Below are 25,573 nucleotides of genomic sequence, written 5' to 3' on the forward strand. Positions count from 1 at the left end.
GAGCACTTAGGAGTTGGCAAGTGATGGTAGCCAGAACAGTGAAGCATTTTAAAACAGGCAGTGCTGCCTGGATAATGAAACCATCCGTCTGGGCAGGAAGCTTGTATGACCACATATAAGTTCAGCTTATTAGCCGTCATGTTTTCCTGTGCCTGGGAGAAAGTGAGTAATTGAATATATGGACCACAGATTTGGGAAGTCTTGTTTGTGAAGTCTTTGGGCTTTGGTAGGAAGGTAGCTGCTATAACTGAAGTATCATTGCCTCTCTCTGCAGAATCTCTCAAACTAAATGCTGTACATTTTCTTTTTCAAAAAGAAGGTGCTGTTTTGCATGACTCCCTGCACTAAAAACAGCAAGCCATTTCTTTCACCAAAAAAAAAAAAAAAAAGTGTAAATATGGATGTGATAGGAACAAAGGGAGGACATAATCAAGGACGTAGAGGCTGTAGTCATTATTGTCCAGTGACTCCTGGTATGACATGGAAAGAGTCACTCAACTTCTCTGTGTCTCAATTTCCCATCTGTAAAATGGGATTAAAATACCTACCTCACAGGGGTGTTGTGAGGCTTTTTGAAATAATGTTTGTAAAGTGCTTTGAGATCCTTGGATGAAAGGTGGAATAAGAAACCAAATTATTCACTTTTTTTTAGTACAATACGAGTGCACTTCTGTTGAGATGGCTAAAGTCTTCCAGCTTTTTATAGTTATTCCGCATACTCCTCACGTAATTCTTTTCCTGTCATTTATTATATCTGCTGGGAGTTGAACAAATTTTGCAATGAAGAATACCTACATTGTCATAGTATTGCACAAATGAGGACTAAAATAATCTTTTAAAATTGTGTTGCAAATTCCTAGTCCATGCAACCCAAAAGCTAACAGTAAAAGGATATATGATAACTTTGTGCACTCTTCACATAAACTGGCTAACTTGTGTCTTTTTGAGACAAACTCAGCCTCTTCGCCAATTAAACAAATATACTGTGGGTCAATGGTTACAAAACTTATGACTTACATAGAGAGTAGAGCAGGTGCTTTAGTCCTGCATGTTCAACAATCAGCCATTAAACAGCAGAGTACAAATATAGTTACTGAGTTAGAGGTTAAATATTAGGAATCATAGAAATGGGAAACGAAAGCAAGATTAGATTTTGCAGAGCTGAATCAATGAAAAGGCATACAGGTTCACATGGAGCTGCTAGGTTAACATACTTTCCAGAAGGCCCTTAAGTAATACACAAAAATTGAGCACTAAAAATTTTGGTTTAATAAACAGGTGACATAGATGCTTCACTAGAGCAGGCTTCGTATCCAACAGGCAGTTTTTGAGGAGATGACATAGTATACATAAATATCTTTTTCATTGAAATTAACTGCTTCATGGAGATAAGAAACATGAACAAAACAGTTGTTAAAGAAAGAAGATGCAAAAGAAGGCCAAAAAGTGAAAAAGGAGGAATAAAACTTGATTAAAATATCCTGCCACTTTCATCTGGGATTCATGCTTCTCTTCTTCACTGCCTTCTCCTCCACCACATTTTTTTGCTTCTTCTTTTTAGAATTGGAAGGGCAGGAGATCTGAAAAGGATATAACCAAACTAACAGAATAAAAAACATTATGGCTACAGCTTTCACGCACCTTCACCTACTGAAAAGGATTTACTCATACAGCATGTGATTCATATTTTGTCTTTTCACTGTTGTGGAGGCAAACTATAACATAGTTCTTGCATTGGTGACCATTTATATGACTCCTGTTCATATAAAAACAAACACAAAACCACTTTTTAAAAAAGAAAACCCTGAAACTTTTCACATTGCAAAAGTTGGCCTAGAAGAGTCGCTGGGTACCTGCACAATTCTCTGGATGACTTTCTCAAATACGTATTTTTCCTTGTCTTTGTTTCAGTATCCTTTTAGAGCTAGATTTGGGCTGATTTCACCAGTGCTTGTAGATATCCTAAACTTGAAGACACTGGAAATTTTTTGAGCTATAGCTTGCTGCTTATTTAATTACTTCGATGTTCCTTCTTTACATCTGACTGCCCATCAGACGTAGTTACAAGAAGCACCCCACAAAAGTAGCAGTTTCTACTGAAAAATCTTCTTGGCTTCAGATTTTATCCTTAACATTTAAATGAGTTTGGGATTTGTTTGCACATGTCATTTCAGAAAATTATCAGTGTATTAAAATGTTTGCTTCTTAAATAGCACAAACTATCCAGTAATCCTTAACTGCATACTTCTGTGCGGTCATTCAAGATGGACATTTTTCAAATACAAAGTGCAAGTGGCATCCCTTACCTCTATATTTAAAATCTGATACTCTGATATGAATTATTATTACCTTGAGAACAAAGGCAACTAAAATAAAACCACCTTTAATGATAAATAGGTAACTCACTATTGACTTGGAATATCTTGTCATATGAGAATACCATATGTCATTCACAATTATTTTACCTCTGTATTCAAGTAGATATTATACATAGTATTTTACCATTAAAGTAATTTTTTTTTATCCTAGATGTAGCCCAGTCATCTATCAGTTCTGCTGCTTAACTACAGCCTACTATCATCCCAGGATCCCTAACCACTGTGTAGAAAGAATACTATCTTGTGGCTGAAATATTAATTATTGTGCTGTTGAGCTTTGTATTTTAAATTCTGATTTACTATTTTGTCCACTGGCATAAAAATTCTTTTTATCAAAAATTATTTCCTGTCACCAAAATGTTAGCATACAAGCCACCTACTACCTGAAATTTCCCACTTTGGTTTAACCCAAAATGTAAAAGTCACACTTTAGAAAATGCTATGTGTTTAGGTATACTAGTGTTGAAAATACATTTAAGCCGAAAAGTTGCTATCAGAAGTTGATGGACTAGCTCTTGAACAGGTGTTAATTGTCCTAGCTGTTCTGGCTTCTTTCAATTTGCACCAGCTGAAAAATTGGCCTGGCATGTCAATGTAATGACAGATTTAGGAACTTTCTTTTCCAGTTGTGATGCAAGACATTAAAATACTGCTTGAGTAGCTGATTATCAAATTGTAATTTATGAGACGTTCATTAGTAAATAATGATGAATGTATATGTGATTTAAGAATGGGTCTAAGAATGACATAACTCCTTAGTGAACATGAGATCAAAAAATGCTCTTTGGATGATATTCATCTGACCAAATATGGATATTCTTAAGGTAGGCATCTAGTCTGAGTCCTTTTGTTGTCAATGTAGAGAAACAGGCACTTCTAGTACTTACTAATTTTATTTTCAAGGTGAAACTTTAATCAGATCAGGTGGACTGTATCCTTAAAGTGTCTGCTTCTCTTACTGACTAAGAACAGGAATATCAAATAGCTTAAATGGATGTAGATGTCTGCCTTGCTCATGTCAAAAGTTACGTGAAATGAATCTCACCCTCAGGGCCTCACATTGGCTCCATCTTTATTATGTTATCCCTTTATTATTCAGTAGTTGCTAAAACAAAGCAAAGTAAGATGTGGCAACTGTGCACCATTATCTTACAATATACAGGACTGTAGATAACATGACCATATATATGACCATATAATTTGGGCTAGCGTATTTACCTAAAATTATATTGTGCATACAAGTGCTTCTGTCTTCCTTTCATGTAACAGCTCTTGTAAAATTCTTACTTCTCCACAGTTTGCATAATTAAACTGAGAGATTTTGATTTCTGCTGATGGATCCACTAAGTAAAAATGACATTTTGATCTTTGCATAGTCATTGGTTATCTAGTACTAAGGCTATATATGGTGTTAAAAAAGTGACCATTTCCTGCTTCGTGTATATTCTTTCTCTTTTGGTGAGTTATGTTCATCAGTAAGAGAATAAATCCAATAGTACTCACTCCTTTGTCATCTACTATACTTACAGGACATACAGGAGTAAGAAAAGTTGGAAACATAGGCAATTATGTCATATTAGGAATGTGATTGCAATAAACCCCATAAAACTGTAAAAACATAAGTAAAAGGAGAAACATAAGTATATATGCCATAATATTTAGCAGTAGTAGTAATTAGCATTTTGATTGGTTTTTTTCTTATCAGTTTTGTGAAATAAGTTCATGTGAATAGCAAATAAACAAAAATAGCCTTATGGATTGTAGAGAAATTAACTTCACATGGGCCTTAGTGTTAAAGAATTGCTGTATGATTAACGATATTTGACATGCAGTTTGTTTTCTATCCATGCAATTGCAACAACAGTTCCAATTGTAGCCACTTTTTTCTTTTCCTTTTTCTTTCTTTCTTTGTTTCTTTCTTTGTTTCTGTTTTTTATGCAGAAGACCATCAAATGAATTGTCACAATACTCGAATAATGCAAGACACAGAAAAAGACGATAACAATAATGATGAGTATGATAATTACGATGAACTGGTGGCCAAGTCATTGTTAAATCTTGGCAAAATTGCAGAGGATGCAGCATACAGAGCCAGGACAGAATCAGAAATGAACAGCAATACATCTAATAGTCTGGAAGATGATAGTGACAAAAATGAAAATATTGGTCGGAAAAGTGAGCTGAGTTTAGACTTAGACAGTGATGTTGTTAGGGAAACAGTGGACTCCCTTAAATTATTAGCACAAGGACACGGTGTAGTGCTTTCAGAAAACATTAATGACAGAAATTATGCAGACAGTACTTCACAGCAAGATAATAGGAATATGAACTTTGTAATGCTAGGGAAGCCTGTGAACAATGGACTTACAGAAAAAATGGTGGAGGAGAGTGATGAAGAGGTGTGTCTCAGCAGTTTGGAGTGCTTAAGGAACCAGTGTTTTGATCTGGCTAGGAAACTCAGTGAGACAAACCCACAGGAAAGAAATCAACAGCAAAACATGAACACTCGTCAGCATGTCAGGCAAGAAGATGACTTCCAAGGAAGAACACCAGACCGGAATTACTCTGATATGATGAATCTAATGAGACTTGAAGAACAGTTGAGCCCCAGATCTAGGACTTTTTCTAGCTGTGCAAAGGAGGATGGTTGTCATGAAAGAGACGATGATACCACCTCTATTACTTCAGATAGGTCTGAAGAAGTGTTTGATATGACAAAAGGTAACTTAACCCTGCTTGAGAAAGCAATTGCTTTGGAAACTGAGAGAGCAAAAGCCATGAGAGAAAAAATGGCAGTGGAAGCTGGAAGGAGGGATAATATGAGATCATATGAGGAACAGTCTCCAAGACACCTTTCTGGAGATGACAGGAAGCCTAAACCCAGTGACGGCCATGTCAAAAAGCCATATTATGGTAAAGGTAATATTTCTATATACCGTATGTTATGTCATGAGAAAGTGTGAGCTAATGTGTTAAGTTTTGCATAGATATCTGAAATGGTTAATTTCACAAAATGGAAAATTTATTTAAACTGTAGTAGTATGACATAATTGTACAATAGCATCATGCTGCAATTATAAAAGCATTAATCTTGCAGTGTTAGAATTATGTACAAATGATACGAATATCATTTGGCCAAATTGAAAAAAAAGAACTTTTAGGGAAACAAAACAAATAAGAGATCATGTTGAAAGAGGCAAAGATTTTTCTCAATTTTTTAATATATTTTGTAGTAATAATTAAAAAGCCATGAAGAGAATTATGTTGCAGACTACACTGGAGAGTGGGGCTTTAGTAGCAGGTAGTCAATCAGCTATGAAGTGCTTATTTTACAGATTAGATTGGGTAGGTGGCATCACAACTTACAAAATTATCATCAAAAGACAGTTATTGATGAAACCTCTCCCATCTAAAATGTAGAATTGCCTGATAGATATTGAATAGTATCAGAATGACCGATAACATAAGATAGGGGCAGTGACTGCACATTAATTATCTTAAGATAGTAATGTAATGAAAACCATTTGCTATGCAAGGCATGGTGTGGCCTGGGCTGAGATCAATAGCAATTTCTTTCTTATGTGCATTCCACTTCACTGGTTTCATTCCATTGTGGAAACAGTTAAGGTGCTGCCTTGATTATAATTCAATGCAAAAAAAAAAAAAAAAAAAAAGAAAAGAAAAAGAAAAAAAAAAAAAGAACAGATTAAATATTACCTTTTGAATGACTTAATTTACCAGATTATGATAGTGATGGTGTGTTTATATTACCACACCCCTCTTTAACTTGTCTACATCTGTACATGTAGGGCTGTGTCGTATAAAGTGGTCAATACCTCGTGAGACTCATTGAACACCCCTGATTCCCATTGACTTTAGTGGAAGTTGAGGACATGGTATTTCTTGGGAGATGCTAAGCAGGGACTGGCGTTAACTTGTATTTGTTGTAAAAATACTTGGTTTCCTTTCTACCACTGAGATGGTGGACATTTTTCACCTTTTTATACCTACCTGTTTTGAAAAAGTGATACCCTAAGATCTGCCTGTGACATTCAGGTAGGCAGACAACATCTTGGTCCAAAAAAAGTTTTGATCTTTTTTTGCAAACCTTAAAGTAATGACCAGGGATTTAGAAAAACATGCAAATTACTCATATCAAACACTCTTCTGCAATGTATTTTAGAAAAGTTCTGTTTATTTTAAACAGAAATGTATATTCCAGTGAGTGCTGTAGTAATGTTGGGTATTTGGGGAAGACAACTTTATTTATTTAGTGTATTACTGCAATAGCCATGTGGATTTTGTGCTAAATGTTGTTCACATATGACCTGTTGTAGGTACATTTCCCTTTAAATATATGTGTCTAATAAAACTTCAGAAAACATGGCAAACCAATGTCAATTTTTAAGAGCTTTTATATCTCAGGTATTGTCCAGCCCTTCCAGTCTATGTATGCCTGGGAAAGCATTTAAGCATATAGATCTGCTGTTTCCAAAAAGTCTACATATAATTTCTGGCAGTAACAAAAGAATGGACTTCCTATTTCAGTAAATTCTAGAGCTTCTTTGAACCATCCTATCTCTTAGGAGCTTCAGGCAGAATTGATAATAGGTCCAAACGCCAGACAAGAACTAAATATTATGGTAGTTTGGACCAAGAAACTTTGTGAGTGGATCACTCTTATGTTTTTTTTTTTTTAATAAAGGAAGAAACTAAAAAGAAACATTCCTTCATTACTCAAAAAAACCATAGGAAACATTCTGATAGTTGTTGAGACAATCTTTAAATAACACTCTTACTTGTATCATTTGTTCTCCCCTCCCACACTATCTTCCAAATACTCCTAGGAGAGCTAGTGGCAGAGATGTATGGTATGGTTAAGTGCAAACTTTTTGGGTACACAAATTTGCAGTGAGAACTACCTCCTGACTTCAGGAATTCTGCTTTCAGAGATCACTGAAACAATGTTAAGGGACCACTAGCCCTTTTCCCCTGCCATTTAAAGCCTTCTAAACAAGCTTTCTTCTGAAATTTATGAATTTTAAAACCTTTTGTATCCTCTGACAATCTTCATTCAAATAATACTCCCAAAAAACCCTGTGCAATATGTTTCTCCCAATTAGCAGAAGAGAAATTCCAAAAGAGTATCCAGTGTTTTGTATAAAGTTGTGAAAATTTTAGTCAAATGTCTTCCATTAAAACCAATGGGAAATTGTTCAAGTGCAATTTTATGCAAGTGTTGAAATCATTAAGAATAGCGTACAGCATCTTTTCTGACTCATTAGACCATAATGGCTGTTAAGGATCTGATACGTGCTGCAACTTGAATACACAGTAGATTTTGCTTTACACTGTAGGATCTGAGTCTCTGGATCCTCAGTGGCTCTAAATCAGAATGCCTTCATTGACTTTGGTAGAGTTCTGACAATGTGGAGAAGCTAAAGTTCCTCTAGTTTAAAGTCTCTAAAAAGCCGTTATGGTCTGTTAAACATCTACATTTTTTGCAGTCCTTGAATATTGTTATATTTACATAATTTATATTTCATTTACATTACTTATTCAGTTATCTAATACTTTTACACATCCCAAAGTACTTGACTTGAAGAGCTGCTTAGAGTTGTGTTTGTATGTAGCTGTGGGCTTGCTGTTCTAGTGGTCTCAGCACAGGCCTATCTGGCAGGAATTCAAATCCCTCCTCTGACATTTGCTCCTTCTGTGGCCTTGGGTTTAATTTCTCGATCTCTTCGCTCCTATTTCCTAATGTATAAGGGTACAGTCTTTCCCGGAGTGTTGTGATGACTGTATAGCACTTTGGAGATAGATTTTTATTTGTATTTATATCATTAAAGAGTATGAAACAAAGACCTGTGTTCTACAGTCAACATGCAAGTTAAGTAACATAAAACTGTCGTAATTAGAGATTCCATTTGCAAAAGATAAGATTTAAATATCAGATTAAAATTTAAGAATGGAATTAAGACATGGAAAATCATTACAATGAGTTAAAGAATTTATCTAAAAGGAAGGTGTTTTGGAAGAATTTGGAATGTAAAAGTATAGAAAGATATATATGTATATAAACTACAAGAGGGAAATCAAGGAGAAATAAGTCCACAACTGAACGTGAACTTGGAATTGTATTGATTCATGGTGAAAAAAATGGGTTGTATGTGTATGAAGTACTGACATTTCCACTGATTGTACTGAGGGTTGCCTTTGTTGAAGCTGGGGTGGAATTTAATGTAAGAAGGACTTAATGGAAAATAATTAGCAAAAACTTATTTTCCAGAGATAAAAGCATAAATATTGAAGCAGAGCAATTACAAGAGCAGCATAAAATAATTGAGTATAGCTCAGACTGGGTATTGAAATGCAGATGGTAAAAAAATATTGAAAGGGGATGTTGGACGATCTTGAGCCAAAATGAGTATAGAGTTACAGTTACAGTATACTCAATTTTATTCTTTTAATACTAATATTAAAATCACCAATAGTGTCCAAAATCTGGCAACTGTGGTCAAGATGATAGGATGTAATTTGTATCCTGTGCTGGACTGGACGTGTAGGGATGATATTTTACAGATGTTCTGTTAAAGAAAACAAGCTGATGAAGTATGTGAGAAAGTTCAAGTACAGGATTAATCTCACTAGCAGCTCCACTACATTATTGGCAGAAAGCTTTATTTTGTTGAAAAAATGTCTATTTAGACTTTCATTGATTTGTAGACAGATGATCCAACAACATTCTAAAAGATCATTAACCTTTTAAGCATATGAATATTCAAGCATTATATATATGCAAGTTTGTAAAAGCCCAGATTTACAAAGCAAGTGATATTTTCAGTAATTCTGATTTCAGTGTTTACCCCACCATGATTTACTGGTGAGAAAGAATGTTTACATAATTTCTACCACTTCATAAGGAATTTAAAAAAAACAAGAGTTGTCTCCTCAGTGAGCCTTGGGAAAGGGATTTATTTGTGCTGAATCGTTGAATTGTTATCCTGAAGAGCTGGGTTTGCTACTCTCAGGACACTGAGCTGTTATAACAGTGCATTTGCAGACCTTAATACATCAGACAAATAAGAATGTAAAGAAGGGAAACTCCAACTAAATAGTTTCCAAATGACCTTACACCCTTGAGCTCGTGCTTGCCAGCAGAACATTGATTGACAGTGGTATGGCTTTGCTATAAAAAGGTCACTTTCCAACCACTGGGAATGGATATTGCTGTGGTCATAGGTACCTGCAGTCTGAAAAGAAGATAATGGAATGCAAGTGACAGAACTGTGTTCAGACGTGGAAGGGTTTCTGTTGTTTTGCTGTTTTTTTTTTAATGTTCTAGTTTTCATAAGAACATTTACCAAAGAGTAAATGACATGATTAAATGAACCTTCTTACAGAAATGTGAAAAGCATCATTCACTTGACACATTTGTTGTAAATTATAGATCCCTCAAGAACAGAAAAGAAAGAAAGCAAATGTCCTACCCCTGGGTGTGATGGAACTGGCCATGTAACGGGGCTTTACCCCCATCACCGCAGTTTGTCAGGATGCCCACACAAAGATAGGGTCCCTCCAGAAAGTAAGTTCACATTGTTTCATGGAAACTGGGGATAAAACTACAAAGATTTTTTTTCTAGCATGCTTTTTAAACTTTTTATTTAAAAAAATAATTTCGTTTTTCAGTATGGTTTGTTGCAACTTTTAGTCAACTGTTCTGTGCTATACCTTTTCCTTTCTTACATCATTTCCATTCTCTACTAACTTTTACACTGAAAGAACAACTTTTAAAGCTGTATTCTTTGATTTTAAGAAACCTAGGTTATTTCAAAATAGATTTATTCAGTCAACAAAGAAAAAGATTTCCTGAAGATGTGCACTGCTTTTACTTCTGCGTGCTGATGTCACATCAACTGTCACTGTTGTCTTATACGGGAATAATAGTACTGAAAAACTTGCTCACCCTTTCTTTGTTGTTGTGTCAGAAACATAATTTATGTTAAAAAAGTTTATATTATTAAAAATAACAATTTGGCATGCACTCAGTTTCACAACTGGGGATTTTGAGCAAACATCCCCTATCAGTCACATGGGTGAAATTTCCTGCCATGTCAGTGGATTCTCTGCAAAGAAGGTTCACCCATATGAGCTCAAGGTGGTTTGCCTGAAGGCAGGGTACTCAGTTTCTTGAAGTCACCTCTTTGGCTGGTGGAATCAGCATAAGTCTGTTGAAGCTAATTGCTTTATGTTGACTTACACCAGACAAGTGTCTAGATAAGATCCAGTTCTCTTTCACACCAATTTTAAAATGAAGTTATTCCATTAAAGCCTATGGACCTAAAATCCCCACTGTCCACCAGCACTCATACACCTAACCTCAGTGGATTTATAACAGCATAAAGAAAAATGTTATGAAAACAGTCAGGGCTAAAATGATCTCCAGTTTCCAAAGGAAAGTAGGTTCTTAAGGATGTAAAAATAGAAATAGATGAGCACACCAAGAGTGTCAGACATTAAAAGACTCCTCCTTCATGGATACGGTGGCTTCTTCCAGAAGTAATGAGGAAATGCTATAGGAAACTGCTGTAGCTTGGTTGATCTCTGATACAGTAGAACAGAGTAATTTCTCTGCTAGTAGAGAACCTAGAACAAAGTAATTTCTCCTAGTACAGGACTCTGTAATTCTCTGAAACAAATATTTATTTGGTTGCTCAAAGTTCTTTCACTTTTACAAATAAATAAAATACTCTTTTGAAGACTTTGTAAATCAAAGAAGAATATAGCTTTAAACTGTTTGCATGCTCTTGTACCTACTAAAATGAAAAAGGTGAGCTCATCTTTTTGGTTTTTTTCTCCCCGTGATGTTGGCCTTGTGAAGCATGTTTCAAGAACAGCTTTGAATAGTAGAAATCTCAGAGTAAAGCTTTTGCATCTATGTACATTTTAGCACACTCATGATGGGGTGATGATGATGGTTATCTTTTACGCAGTGTATGTAGATAATTTCTCAAGTCTCTGAACAGCTTTTATTCAGTTCTTAACACAGTCAAAGAATTCAATGACTTTTTTTTTTTTTTTGAGTGAGAACCAAATATAGGCGTCCAGACTACTTCTTGTTTGAGAAAACCAGAACTTTGCAAGGGCTGGATGGCATTTTTCTGCAGACGGATGTACTGCCATCCAGCGCTGAGATACAGATTCAGATGCGTCTCACATCACACAAAACTCCTTAGTGCTACCAAAAAGTTCTTGATATTTTGGCACGTCATAGCATGATCTTTATGATTTAGAGGAGTACTGCTCTGAGCAGCTCTGGGAGCAAGTTTTCCATCCAGCTTGCAATGGATGCAGATGTAGATCAGTTTACTTGCTTAAGCTTATACTGCATTTTTCTTTTTCACATAGTTTTCTTTCTTTTTTTTTTTTTCTTCTTTTCTGCTGCTATCCCTCAATTTTTAAGTGCTTACTTTTAGGTTTTCGTCTTTTGAAAAAGAGTTCTATCCATTGCAATTTTGACATTTTTAGAGAATACAAGTAAAAGTTGAAGGACCAGTTTTGCTTGTCATAAATGTATGAAGGATATATCTGTGTGGAAGCTGGCAGAACTAGCCCATAACTCAATTGGGCTGTCATATAGTTAGGGATAAATTCTGTTGAGGCTTTTATTGAGGTTTGTTTCAAATAATTCAGTGTTCTATCAGTATAACTTGAGAGTGTATTTTCAGCTCTTGAGTTCGATATTGTATGTATAAAGCTATGTATTATGAATGCTTACATTTCCTGAAAGAATTTTTTATGCCATAATTTTGTATTGGACATTTGCTAGCTCGCCTTTTACTGTCGAGCTGATCTTTGCTCAGTGTTTTTATATGAAGAAGATGTTGGAAGTCATCTGCTTCACTATAGCACCAGAGATGCATTTGTTTATAGATTCTATAACCTTCATAACTTTCACTGTTGCCCTGTGTTAATTAGCATAGGGTCACAATACTACTTCTCTCATCAGACTTTATTGGCTATGTGTGTCATGTGTATTTTGAGGAATGCTGGTTGTTAATGAATCCTGCTTTGTTTTAAAATGGTTTCATATATACTGGGATTTTGATTTTTTTTTTCTTGTTTTCATACTCTGCTGTTTTCTCTTACTCTCCTTGTCAAGTTCTTGCCATGCATGAAAATGTTCTTAAGTGTCCTACACCAGGCTGCACAGGCCGGGGCCACGTAAATAGCAACAGGAATTCCCACAGAAGGTAAGGATGCCATCGCTGGACACCAATCTAGAGGGAACAGTGCCTCCAAACTGCAGCCCTTCTAGCAGTCCACTGGCGGGGGGGGTGTGAGTGTGTGTTTCGTTGTTTTGTTCTGAAGATTGACAGATGGTGCTTCGTGTGCTTTATCCATTTTAAAGAGTAACATTTATTCATGTATTTTCTGAGGAGGAGGAGTGTGCGCTTGCTTCAGTATGGATGAATTGAATTCCACAGAAGACATTTTAAGCCTCTTTAGCTTTTTGGGTGGATTTTTTTCCCTTTTTGTTTTGATATTAGCTGAAAAGCAGTGGTACAAAACAAATGGTACAACTTCTTATGAGAATGTCACAAGGAGAAAGAAGAGTCTGCCAGTGCATCAGGACTTCGGCAGAGTTCTCGTTTTCACATTTCATTGTCTTCAGGGATTATTTCAGAAAAAAAAAAAAAATCCACTCCTTAAAATGATTTTTTTTATTAATATGTGAGAAACATCATTTTACATACACAGGCATTAGAAGAGTTAGGTTTCTTACTGACCATAGTCCCCATCTCAAAGTCCTTATCCAGCGAAAACTGAAAGAGAATTTTTTTTTTTATGGAAATGTCTCATTAAATTTAAAAATGAGAAATCAGGAATCTTAGATGTAAATATTGTAGCCTAACAAATGAAGATCAAGTCTATAATTTTTGAAAATTAGTAATAGAGTCTTATAGAAAGGATATTATTACTTATTAAATTCTTCCAAACAAATAATGAAATTTTCAAAATTATCCTATAGTTTTTAGTATATGATTTTCACACAGAACAACAAGATCTTGCTTATTTCTTTACAATTTTCAAAAATCCAGGAAGTGGGGATAAGGTGGTAAAAGGAACCATGCAGGGTTCTCATTATAGAATTCCTTTTTACTGTTAATTGCGGCATGAAGGCTTAAGGGACTACATAGGCACTTGACATTCAGTCTTTTCAAGCTCTGAATTGCTAGATCCCCTCATATTAACTACATGTCTCCCAGAAGACTCTTGTGGGTACCAAATCACCCGCAATAAACTCTGGTACCCCTTTCTTCTCTGCGGTGATGCTGCCAGTAGATGCAGCAAAAACCTCTGAGAAGGCTTCACAGGAATTACTGCTGCTTGAAGCAGCATTCACTTCTGGTTGAGTATCTACTAGGTGTCTGAATAACAGCATGTTAGCGGAGTGCAGCTGCCCTCTGGCTTGACTCCAAAACCGCACAGACCCCTCCTCACCCCTCTGCAGAACTAGGGCAAGGAGGGAGGGCTAGGGGGAGCAGTTTGCAGTTTGTGCTCGCCTCTTTCTGCAGCTTTTGGGGCATTTTGCTCTGCTTCACTTTTTTTTCATTAATTTTTTTTCCCTCCTTATTTCCTGTAGAGGAGGGAACATCTGGGAATGCACTGCTTTGCCTTTCATTTGAATTTCTTTTCCTGCGGAGAACACAGAGAGCTGCGATCACATAAGCATGCAGTAGACTATGACAAGGAAAGGACCCCTCCATTGTCAGGTCCCAGCTTTTTACAGCTTCACTAAGAGCACCATCTGCTGGCATCAATATATTTATTTTTCCCTGTTCTAAATCTTTTCCAGAAGAATCAGGCTTATTATTATCACTTCAGTAAAAATTAATCATTTGCAAATCTAATTGAATTTCAATTCAAGTGCAGAAGTTCTTTTCACATTACATCATCTACTCTAGAAAACGTACTTTAGGGGCTGAAATTCATGAAAACACAAAATATAACACAGTTGAGATGTAGAGACTCAAGGCCAAAATTTGCACTCATTTTGTACCTAGAAAAAAAGATTAGTGTTAATGGACCTGAATGAATTATGAAGCAGTGCAAGATTTGGCCTATGTGGCGTTGTCATTTAATTGTCTTCAGGAGCCATTTTGTTGGCAACATTTGCAGATGCATAAAGGTCAGAAGTCCACAAGCAGAGCTGCACAGTAGATTTCAGTTTGTATTCTCCTCCCCTACTGGCATATTTGCTGGCTGACATCCAGGAATAATCTACCCATGTAGTCAGAGAAGAAGAGCAGATACAAGATATACCATGTAACTTTGAAAGCAGAAGGAAGAAAGTCTATTCTAGAGAATATATATATGACAAAAAAACTATTGGAAACACTTTTCCTTCAGATTCTTCCTGATGCTGGCTAAGGAGAAGGAGTAATTGGATCAATGCTATAATGTGAAACTACTCAGGACAAGACAATTAAATTTCCTTTCTGTAATTGCAGCCTCTCTGGATGTCCTATTGCTGCAGCAGAGAAACTGGCTAAAGCTCAAGAGAAGCATCAGAACTGTGATGTGTCAAAATCAAACCAGGCATCAGATCGGGTTTTAAGGTATTAGAAATCACTATAATACTTATTATTATGCAGAATTCATCACACATTCACCTAATCTGAGAATTTATATTTACATACGTTGTATATACATATATATCTCCTTTAAAGAAGAGGTAGAATTAGGGCTTCTGGATCCAATACTCACAGTGTATATTTCCCACTCAATTTACATGGGGGAGGGTTGGTAATTATTTTGGCAAATACATGTAAAGCTGAAAAGCTCATTTTTGTCTTAGGCATTGTTTGGTGTAAAGATGACTTCTGGAGTGCAAAGTCTAAGAACAATGTGAAAAAAGTTGGTATCTTTTGGGAATAAACTAATATTTACCGGTAAGTCTTGGTTTTTTCAGCAGGCTTTTACTAGTAAATATCAGTTTAAATTAAACCAGAAGCCCTATTTGCATTACCAAACTGGTAGCACACCTTTTGGCGGGGTACTTGGAAAAATTCCAGGTATAGCTTAGATTATGAAATAAGGTCAGGCTTAGGTCTTTATTCCCCCATTACTACCAGGAAAGACAGAAAGAGAGAAAAAAAATGTCCTAAATTTTCATACAAGAAGGACCTTAAACCAATTAGACATAATTATATGCCTTATCTTCATCTGTATGTGATTCTGCAGTTATCCAGAGCTGTACCCAGCTTTGTGCTATTGTCTCTTTTGAGATACGTGGGTGGAAAAAGTACTAAGGAGCTGAAGTGTGACGGATACATGTAAAGGAACTAGACTTCTGCATGATTGTACCAGCCTTATGCTGATGATGCCCCAAGAGCTGCAGAATTTCTCCATGGATACTGTGATATCTGTAGGCTGGGATAGGTACATCCCTCCCAGCTGCCTCGAAGAGCGTGGAGGAAGTGCTGCAGCTTTAGTTCCCAGAATTTCCTACTTATCTCATAGGTTTCTTAGTATTTAGCTGTCTGACAGATTTAAAATCTGATAGGGCTGCTTAAAATGAAACTTTCCTACTGTATAATCAACATCATTCTTTGAATATTCTCTTAAAACTTCATCAATCTTGATGATCTTTTCAAAACCCAGTCTTTCCATAAAGCTAAGAACACAGAATTATGGTTCACATCTCTAGAAGATTTTTTGTTGTGCCTGTTGACTCTTTTCCTTCCTCGCATTGTTTTTGATAGGCATCATCTTGACTGCTCCTAATTCAGATCATGCAATTTTTCATAGAGCATCCCAGACAGTTCACTTAGAGAAGGGTTCTTCAAATCCTATTAATAAAAAAAAAAAAAACACACAACCACCCTTTAAGGGAATAACACAATTTCTCACTTGATGAAAAAAGATCAAAAATGCAGTGGCTTTTTCCATTGCTCATCAGAGGCCATACAAAGGTGGCAACTGCTCAAAAGCAGCATCCAGGTTGCTGGCAAGCTTCCTAAGAAGTTGAGCTGAATTGCAACTTTGGTTGTGAGCTGGCCCTGTGTTTCAGATTTTATAGGCAATTCAATGCTTTCATCTTGTCTTCTGCTTCCCTCTTACCTTTAAGTCATTGATGTATTTAAGAACTTGGAGCTGTTTACAGTATTTGCATGCAGGCAGCTGATAGGCAGAGAGAGATGTTCTAAGAGTAAATCTTGAATATTTGTCTTCATCCAGTTTCCATCCCACCTGCATTTAAAATTTCTTACTTAAAAATGGATCAAATTCATAGGACTTATGTTCCACAGAAATTTTGCATTGAATGTACAAGGTCTGAATTGAATTTTTTAGCTAAATATACCTTGAGGATCAAAATCTTATTCATATCAGCTCATTGTATAAATAAACCCACTGTATTCTGTGAGGAAGAAGTGTCTAAAGGAATAAGCATACATAAATCAAAGGGAATAGTATGACTAATATAATTTCTTGGGTGATCTTCACATAAATATCCTGAATAAATTCTATGAAAATGAATTAATTCAGAAAAACATCATATAATATTCAAAACCAATTTCTTACTATTTATCATATTCCATTTTGTCAGTCAGCATGATGATACTTCTGGTCTTGACTGAATTTATGTTCCTAAGAATGTTCCTTCCATTTCTTCTGGTTATAAATGCAGTAAGGAAAAAAAATAAAGAAAAAAAAAAAAAAAAGGCTTGATTGTATGATTCTTGATTCCAGCAGAAGCATCTCAGGTGTTCTGTTTGTCATCTTTGCCTCCTGCTAAACACAGTAGGTAGACTTGCAGCACTGTGTAGCAGTTGCTGCCTATGACCCAGTCATATAACACCTTCTTAGGTAGGTAAGGTTTGGAGACTCTGACCATCATTTACCTGCTTTGAAAGCTGATTACTTCTGTGGCCACCTGCAGAAGAGCGCGTGACAATGAAGTTCATTACATCATTCTTTCACCAAGATTTAACAATGACCAAATGAGATCAGTCAGGGCTGTTCCTAACTGTCCTCCAACCAAAGAGAATTTAGCTGATAGTTTTATTCTGTATTCATTCACAGGACCTTCCTTGAGATGTGTACCTGTGTATCAGAAACCACAGTTCCTGCCAGAACCTTGCATTTAAGGGTGAGCAGGACCTGCAAGGCAACAGCTCAAAGTTAGCAGAGATTGTGAGACTCTCCTCTATATTTCTCAAGATGAACATGGCTTTGTATATTAAGGGATGAAACAGGTCTAGCTCCTTTGGAAAGCACACAGAAAAACAATATACACTTCTATTGAAAGAAATTCAGAGGAAACTCCATTAATTAAGTTGAGCTTCCAGTGCTATTTTTTATTTTTGACATTTAAATAAATTTGTCAAAACTTCTGTCAGACTACTTGCCCTTCCCAAAAGAGAAAAATTTTTGCTATGTGATGCAATTACATGGGGAAAGGGAAACCCTGAAGTATTTTAAAACAGAATTTTAAAATACTTGTAGCTACAAGATACATTTAGTGGTATTAGAATTAATTTTGTTTAGGCTTTGTTCAAGAAAATATATACTGTTTGTCTGCTGAAAATAACCAAACTAAGCAAATGCAAAAATATATTGCTATCTCTTGAGTACAAGAAATAACTAAGATTTTCTAATCTGAACTAAAAATTATGCACAGACACAGTAAACTGAACTGCATCTAACAAACTTTACATATCTTTAATTTCTAGGCCCATGTGCTTTGTTAAGCAATTGGAGATCCCTCAGTATGGCTACAGAAACAATGTCCCCACCACTACACCCCGCTCCAACTTGGCCAAGGAACTAGAGAAATACTCTAAGACTACGTTTGAATATAACAGTTATGACAACCATGCCTATGGCAAGAGAGCCATAGCTCCCAAGGTGCAATCCAGGGATATATCCCCCAAAGGATATGATGGTAGGAGGTGCACACTCTTATACATGAGAGACAAGTTTGCAGTTAATCATGTTGTTGTATATGTAAACATCATACAAATAAGACATGTTTTCATGTTCATTTAGTATTATGAGGAATGCTGTCATGTGTTAGTTATTTTAAAGGCCTTTTTAAAGAGCACTGTTTTATCTGGTACTTGCTTTAGGTTTGTTGTGCTGGCAAAAGAACATCTCCAGCTATTAAGCTCCTGGGATGTGTTGAGATCGCAATAAAAGCTAAGTAATAGTGCTAGTCATTATGTTGCTGTCTGGGAGACCTGGCCTCAAGGGTTACATTAGGATTCTTGCTTCCATACAGTAGTTCAGGTAACCTATAAAGATAGCATACTTGCTCAGTGGGGATACAGAAGTAGAAAACCTGGATGTCATTGCACTTCAGAAATCCCTGCTACTTACTTAATGAGGCACTTCTTCTCAGTTTGTCCTCATGAATTCATCTGATGAATTCTATGGAAAATCTAACATAAGTAACAATTCTATGGAAAACCTAACATAAGTAACATGTTTAAGAGTACACTGAAAGTGGCTTCAGTTCAGTGGTCAATAGATGTGGTCTGTCAGGCAAGAGGATTTTTATTAGGGGACAGAAATGAGCTACAGGATAAAGAATGAGGATTTGGAGTCTAGCTTTTGAAGATATGAGTAATTTTCAGAGCAATACAATTATATGTGTATGTATATATTATATGTGTGTTTATATATATATATAGATATAAAACCAAACTGTGCCTTTATCTATTCTATTCTTTCTTTTTTTTTCTTTTTCTGAGTGTTAATGGTTTATTTTTTTGTTAAAATATTTGATACCACTCACTGACTACTATAGGAAATTTAAGGCAGGTGTCGGATTTTTGTTTAGAAAACAGAAATAAATCTCCTTTTTAGAACAATTTATGTTGTTGCCTGAACATAGACTCTGACATTCAAAAGTAGGTAAGTGGAGAAAAGGAAAATTGATATAACTCTTGCCTTCATATTTCTGATATTTTGCTTTAACATAGAATCAACAGGCATGTTCTTGCACTAGAGTGGAAAGGAGAAAGGCTGTGAAAGGCAACATGTTTTTCTGTAAAAGTGCCTTTTTTTCTTTTCTCATAAACTCATCTTGTTTGACTTGTATCAGAATAAGGGCTTGAACATTATTGAAGCTAAAGCACTAGATCTAACTGTGTTTAGTAAGCTAATGAGAGTACATTTATATAAGGTAAAGGAGATATTAACTGTTGTTAATATCTCATTATACTCAATATGTCAATATCTCATATACTGTTGTGTATATGCGCTGTCTACTCTTGCAGAAAGGATCAGAGTATAGCTGGGGATCCTGTGGGCGTGTATTTTCAGGTTAAATTACTGATGTTTAAACAATTGATACATATTTTTCTCATTTAAATTGCCTTTTCAGCAAATAATTAAAACCTCAATTTTTTTCCCCAAATGCAAGAACTTGAAAATACATGTAACTTTAAACACATGTTTAACAGTGGCCTTCAATACTGAAAGGTTAGGGTGGTGTGGGTCACTGTCTGTATATACATTCACTTCCCTTTGATACAAATAGGAACTTTACTTGGAGATAAGACTGGGGCTAGGTTGCTTCATTGTTCAGTACTGTGAGCCAGAGAGGACTGAGGGGCACTGTCTACATGTGATTCATAATACAATATAATAGACTGCAGCAAGCGTATGTGGTTCTTGTGTACCAGGAACCGCTGAAGGCCATTATAGCTGGAACAGGTTGTTTGCCAAATGAAGACTAAATCCCTATGGATTTTCTCCATAGCCCTGCCTCTGCAGGAGGTAGGACATGCTATACCTGGTTCCAGGTGATGTATGAGCTGTTTTGTCCAGACAGACATGCCTACATAATCCCAGAGACACAACCTAGTTTGAGTTTCTCTTTATACTTTGTTTTGATTTTCATGAAACCTTTAGTTTTCACATCTTTGAGAATTCTGAAAACACTCCATCGTATTTGGCTTCAGTTGGCAAAGGGTTTCAAAATTCCTCAGGAAAATCAGCTAAATTCATAGAATGATGAAGTGAGATCCTGGGCACACTGAAATCAGTCAGAGCTTTGGCACTGACTTTCAGTGGAACAAGGGTTTTGCTGACAGTTAACATAAATGAATATAAAGGAAATTTCAGAAAGAGGCTCTTCAATTAAAGGAACCACTTTTCCTCAAGAAACTTTGCAATATTTTCAGGTGATTTCATATTTTTGTGCAAAAACAGTTATTAATTATTGCTACTAGAGGCCTTATGGAGGTACAGAGTGCGTACCTATTATGTATGTCAGGAAATATGTTTATATGAAAGCAGATTCAGTTCTGAAAAGTTATCCTGAAAAACCTGAAAATAAGCCTAAGGTTTTAGGTAAACTTGAAAGTAAACAGCACTTTAGTTTTTTCTAACTATATGAAACAGTCTATGGATATGAAAAATCAACAACTTCATGTGTCAGTACTTTTTTAATTGTAAGCTAGCACTGTATTTTAGTCATCACAGAAATGGATTATATGTTCAATAAGTGTTTGGTTGTGAGTGAGATGAACATAAATAGCTCCTTTGGATTGTTTTCTTGATTTTTTTTAACAGTAAGCTTTAGTAAAAACAAAACAGAAGATGGGTATTTTGTGTGGTGGGGTAGGATGCTCTGATAATTCTCGATAAATCTTGTGTTTGTGGGCTTATTTTTCCTTTGAAACTAGTTTCATGGTGTATTGGATGTTGGGCTTATGGCATACAGCAGTAGAGATAAGAACGGCTGGTCACAGCAAGCAGAGACAGCAACACTTTCAGTTGCTCAGGTGATGTAGGGAACAGCTCTCACTCCACCAGTATTACTAGCTTCTTCCATCAAAACACTGAGAAAATGTTAGGAGTGGGATTCATCTGACCATACATAGAATTCTATTATTGTCAGCACCTACATCTAAGCTCATCAATCCTTTCAGATCCAAGGAGAAAGATAGAAATTTCTCTGATTTAGTCAGTTTCCTCCTGGATTACTTAATACTGGTCATGTGAATCATTGCCTGAAAGTTCCTATGTTTCTTTCACTGCCTATGCAGGAAGCCTGTAATGACTAGGTCAGATATCTGAAGTTAGATGAGATGCATCTCTTATTGTGCAAGTCAGAAGTGTTAAAACTGCAATTTACATGACACATTCAGTGTTTAGGCAATACTGGGGATAAGGGTGCCTGGCAGAATTTAATCCCACTCCAAGTATATTTCTTTGGTCCTTTGCACTGCTTGGATTTCTCCCACTCCTCCATTGTTAATTACCAAGAGGAGCGTGTAGACTTTGAGAGGTTCTTTGTAATCAGGCCCAAGGCATACCTTATGGGAAGCCAGTTTGAGTATGCAGCTGGTTAGACCTGTGTCTGTTATTTAATGAGAAAAGGTGTTGTCCACTTTTGGTTTCATTCCTGATCACAAAGTGTAGGTGGGCAGCAGAGTTTCCAAAACCTGGTGCCACATTTTTAGGTGATGTATCAAGCAGAATCATCTAGTATTGAAACAGTGCAGCTTTCCCTTTGTTAGAGATCAACCTGATTTAATTAATTATAAATTGGTGATCTTTGTTTCTCATGAAAAGCTAATGTGAAATAAACAGGCTGGGTTATGTGTCTCATCTAAAAATGTACAGCTACAGTAGAGTTAAAATAACCATGGCCATTTCTGTCTAAGTATGTTTTGCCTAATTTATTGGTAATCTTACAGCTAATAATTGCATATAAAGTGCTTTATATCTTCAAAGTGTTTTGCAAGCGAATCACAGCACAACCAAATTTTAGAAGCAACTTTCTATTTATAGGGAAAGTGAATTTGAGGGATAATATAGCTTGACCAAGGCCACAGAGGAGTCCATATCAGAGCCTGCATGAGTTTCTGATGGGTAGTCCTATGTATATAGCTGCTGCTTTCCCTCCCTTTCTTTAGCACACATTCTCATAAATATATAATTTCTCATGTAGTATGTCTCATGTCTGTCTAAATGTGACCTGCTATAACAAGACTAACATTTTTTTTGCAAGTGACAGAAGTCTTATTTGTTCATATGAATTTTGAAAGACATTTCTAATTTGACAAGTTCAGTGGTACAGGGTGCTTGCTGTGCTAACGTAGTCAAAACTGAATTATTCAGCTATTCCTTTCTTTTAGTATAGGAAAATTCTTGTGTGTCTTGGATACTGTTACAAAGTAACAATGGATAAATGCTGAATTTTCAATGACTACCACTAACTTCTATATTAATAATGAAACTCTTAAGAAATAGTTCACAATTTTATTAGTGGATACTCTGCTACAGTAGTGCTACTGTGTGTTCAAAACAAAGAAATGTGATGAATGTTTAACATTCACTTCACTTAAAAAAGATCACACCCTGTGCATTATGTAGCTTTCCTGAGAAAACTCCATCTGTTATGAAATAAATGAAACACTATTTCCTTTGCAGTAAAAATAACACCATGATTTTTTCTTTTTTTTTTTTTTTAGAGAAAAGGGGATGACATAAACTCTAGCAGAGATATTTTGCTTTAAGATTCTTCTTTTGAACCTTGCCTGCTTACCAAAGCAGCCTTTCTTTCACAAATGGGCTGTGCTTATGGGAGCAGATTATTATATGTATGTCTGCTCAGACAAATACACCTAAAGAGTCTGGCATTTAAATGGAGCCTATCATGGAAGAGCTCTAGATAGGGCCTGACCTTTTTTGTATAGCTCTCTAATCAGCATGCTAGTTGGTTATTGTTATACTGTACTATAAGGTATGATCTCTGAAGTATGCATTTCCATCTGAAGGGCAAGTAGTCGCTGTAATATGCATGTATGTATCCTCTGACCTTGACTTTTTTTTTTTATGAAAATACATAAACTTTTAGATTTAGGAGATGAGCTCACTTTCCTGCACTTTATATGAACACTTTTAAAACCATTTATTTGGGAAGAGGGTTGGAGAAATAAGTGGGCTAATAGGGCTGTTTTCCATTATTACTGCAATACCTTTGGCTGCAAGAAGCATTTCTTAGAAGCAGTAACAGTGCTGTGTTGTGTTTAGATAGGCTCGAATATGATCTTTGTCAGTGCCTTGGCTCTTCTGTGACTGCTTGTGGCTTCTGTCAGTCAGAGTGCAGCTAAGTGCCGCTGTCTTTGGAGTGGGCAGGAATGGGTGTCTTTGGTCCTTGCTTTTTTTGTGAAAAGTTGAGGGTGGTCAGGTTGTTTGAAGTTGGGACATTTCATTTATATCTGTTTCCATTTATACAGCCACTGTTTCTGCCTTTGTGCAAGCCATGGTAAAACTCACGTGGCTATCACCTTTCTTCTTCCATTATGTTTCTCTCCTTTCTGATGGCCAGTGTTGTAATATTTGCCTGTGATGCAGGAAGAAGAAACCTTTTAGGAAACATGGGGTGATTGAGGACATATGGGTAGCACTGTGGCTCAAATACCATGCCTGTCAGTCTTACAGTGGGTTTGATCTCCAGCAGACCTGGGGAATCTAGGCCTTAAATCTACAGTTTGCTCATGTAAATAAGAAAAGGTCCCATAGTGCTATGTTGCCCCTCATTGATAAAATGAATAAGCCAAGCAGATCCTACCTTCTGTCTGACTATATATGCAGGGTAAAAGCAGTGTTTCTGTGTTTTGGTTGTTACCTAAATCCAGACTGTTTGTCAGAATGATTCATGATCACATCATACAGGTTTTTACAGGAGGTTATTTCATACAAACTCACATATGTAGCATATAAAAGTCACAGACAGAAATCAAGAAATACAGCCATCATTCCTATTGCGGGCTTTTTTTTTTGGCATCAGTTACTGTTGCTCATTATAAATTTCACCTCCAGCATTTTTTTTTCTCTTCACTTATGCAGAATGCTTGTTCTTTTGAGTCATCCTTGTCATATTTCTTCCCACAGCTAAACGCTACTGTAAGAATTCAAGTCCAACCAGCAGCACAACAAGCAGTTATGCCCCTAGCAGCAGCAGCAATATGAGTTGTGGTGGAGGCAGCAGTGCCAGCAGTACCTGCAGCAAGAGCAGCTTTGACTATACTCATGACATGGAGGCAGCGCACATGGCTGCTACTGCTATTCTGAATCTTTCCACTCGCTGCAGGGAGATGCCTCAGAACCTCTCCACTAAGCCTCAGGATCTCTGTGCAAGGGTAAAAATTAGTAATTCTGTTTGTTGATGAAGATTTCTCTTTACTGCACTTGCTGTGTGGCCCTGATAGATAGAAGAATAGCTTTAGTACATATTGCCTTTTTTTTTCCCTCTTTTTCTCAAAATTACCATAATCTGGTAGCTCTGCTAAAGCAGGGAGAAGGAAAGGGAAAAAAAAAAGAAAGATGCAAATTGGTCACAACTGTCTCTGTAAATCCCGATTGGTTTGTAAACTGATGATGCTGGTAGCATGTACTCCTTTTTTTAATTTGTCTCTTACTAGTGAGATCTGTAATTATAAAAGATGTTTGGATTGCTTAAGTGGTATTAATAGTACTACTGATTTTTTTGGCTAAACACAGCCTGATTCATGCATTTTGTGAAAGGATTAAGATTTAACGATGCATTTTCATTTGGAAAAGTCACAAATGAACCTAAGGTTGTAAGATCTAATACAAAGAAATCTATGCTACTTGTATGTTATAATTTCTTGCCTGCCTGTAATATCACAGTTCTGAAGTCACTGCATAATACATTTGGAATGAACAAATCCTCTGGTACAGGTGACTTTAGATGTGCTTAACAATAGTGCAGGGTCAGTAATGTTCTGCATGTTCACAGAGACTCAGTATATTATGAAATGGCTATATTGACTTTTGTTGTTAAGCTTCATATATTAAGAAAAAGCAGTGTACTATATGATTCACGAAAGATTGTTTTTATTATAAACTTTAATTTTTGACTGTGACAGCTGTTAAGAAATGAGTGTTTAACATGCACCAGCAAACAGTACGGTGTTTCCTATAGAAGACCACTAGATGGCTAAGTAGACAGATGCAGTGCAGAGGAAAGCATTTTTATTGTGCTTACAGAAGAGCTTTTGAGCTGGCAGACATGTTCTGTTCTTCTACATATAGACAAAGACAGATGTCTTCTACATATCTTCCTCTCATCCTGTGAAGCCCCTAGATCATTCATAACAAACTAAACCCATAGCACTAGGTATTAGTAATAACTATGATTTTAG

At 36.2% G+C, this 25,573-nt stretch overlaps 1 protein-coding gene across 7 annotated transcripts in view; it reads left to right on the top strand.

The window, feature by feature from the left end:
* Positions 1-25,573, top strand: part of MYT1L (myelin transcription factor 1 like) — a 128,509-nt gene that overhangs the window by 40,324 nt on the left and 62,612 nt on the right. For 4 of the 7 annotated variants that reach the window (XM_034060522.1, XM_034060524.1, XM_034060527.1 and 1 more), the window contains exons 5-10: positions 4,320-5,291; positions 9,829-9,963; positions 12,541-12,631; positions 14,894-15,001; positions 18,119-18,330; positions 24,300-24,547. In XM_034060522.1, coding sequence (XP_033916413.1) covers positions 4,320-5,291; positions 9,829-9,963; positions 12,541-12,631; positions 14,894-15,001; positions 18,119-18,330; positions 24,300-24,547 — 1,766 coding nt within the window. Of the gene's footprint in view, positions 1-4,319; positions 5,298-9,828; positions 9,964-12,540; positions 12,632-14,893; positions 15,002-18,118; positions 18,331-24,299; positions 24,548-25,573 lie in introns of all 7 variants that reach the window. The other 3 variants (XM_034060520.1, XM_034060525.1, XM_034060523.1) reach the window with 1 other exon arrangement.

This window comes from Melopsittacus undulatus, chromosome 3, assembly GCF_012275295.1.
Source record: "Melopsittacus undulatus isolate bMelUnd1 chromosome 3, bMelUnd1.mat.Z, whole genome shotgun sequence".
Taxonomy (NCBI): domain Eukaryota; kingdom Metazoa; phylum Chordata; class Aves; order Psittaciformes; family Psittaculidae; genus Melopsittacus; species Melopsittacus undulatus.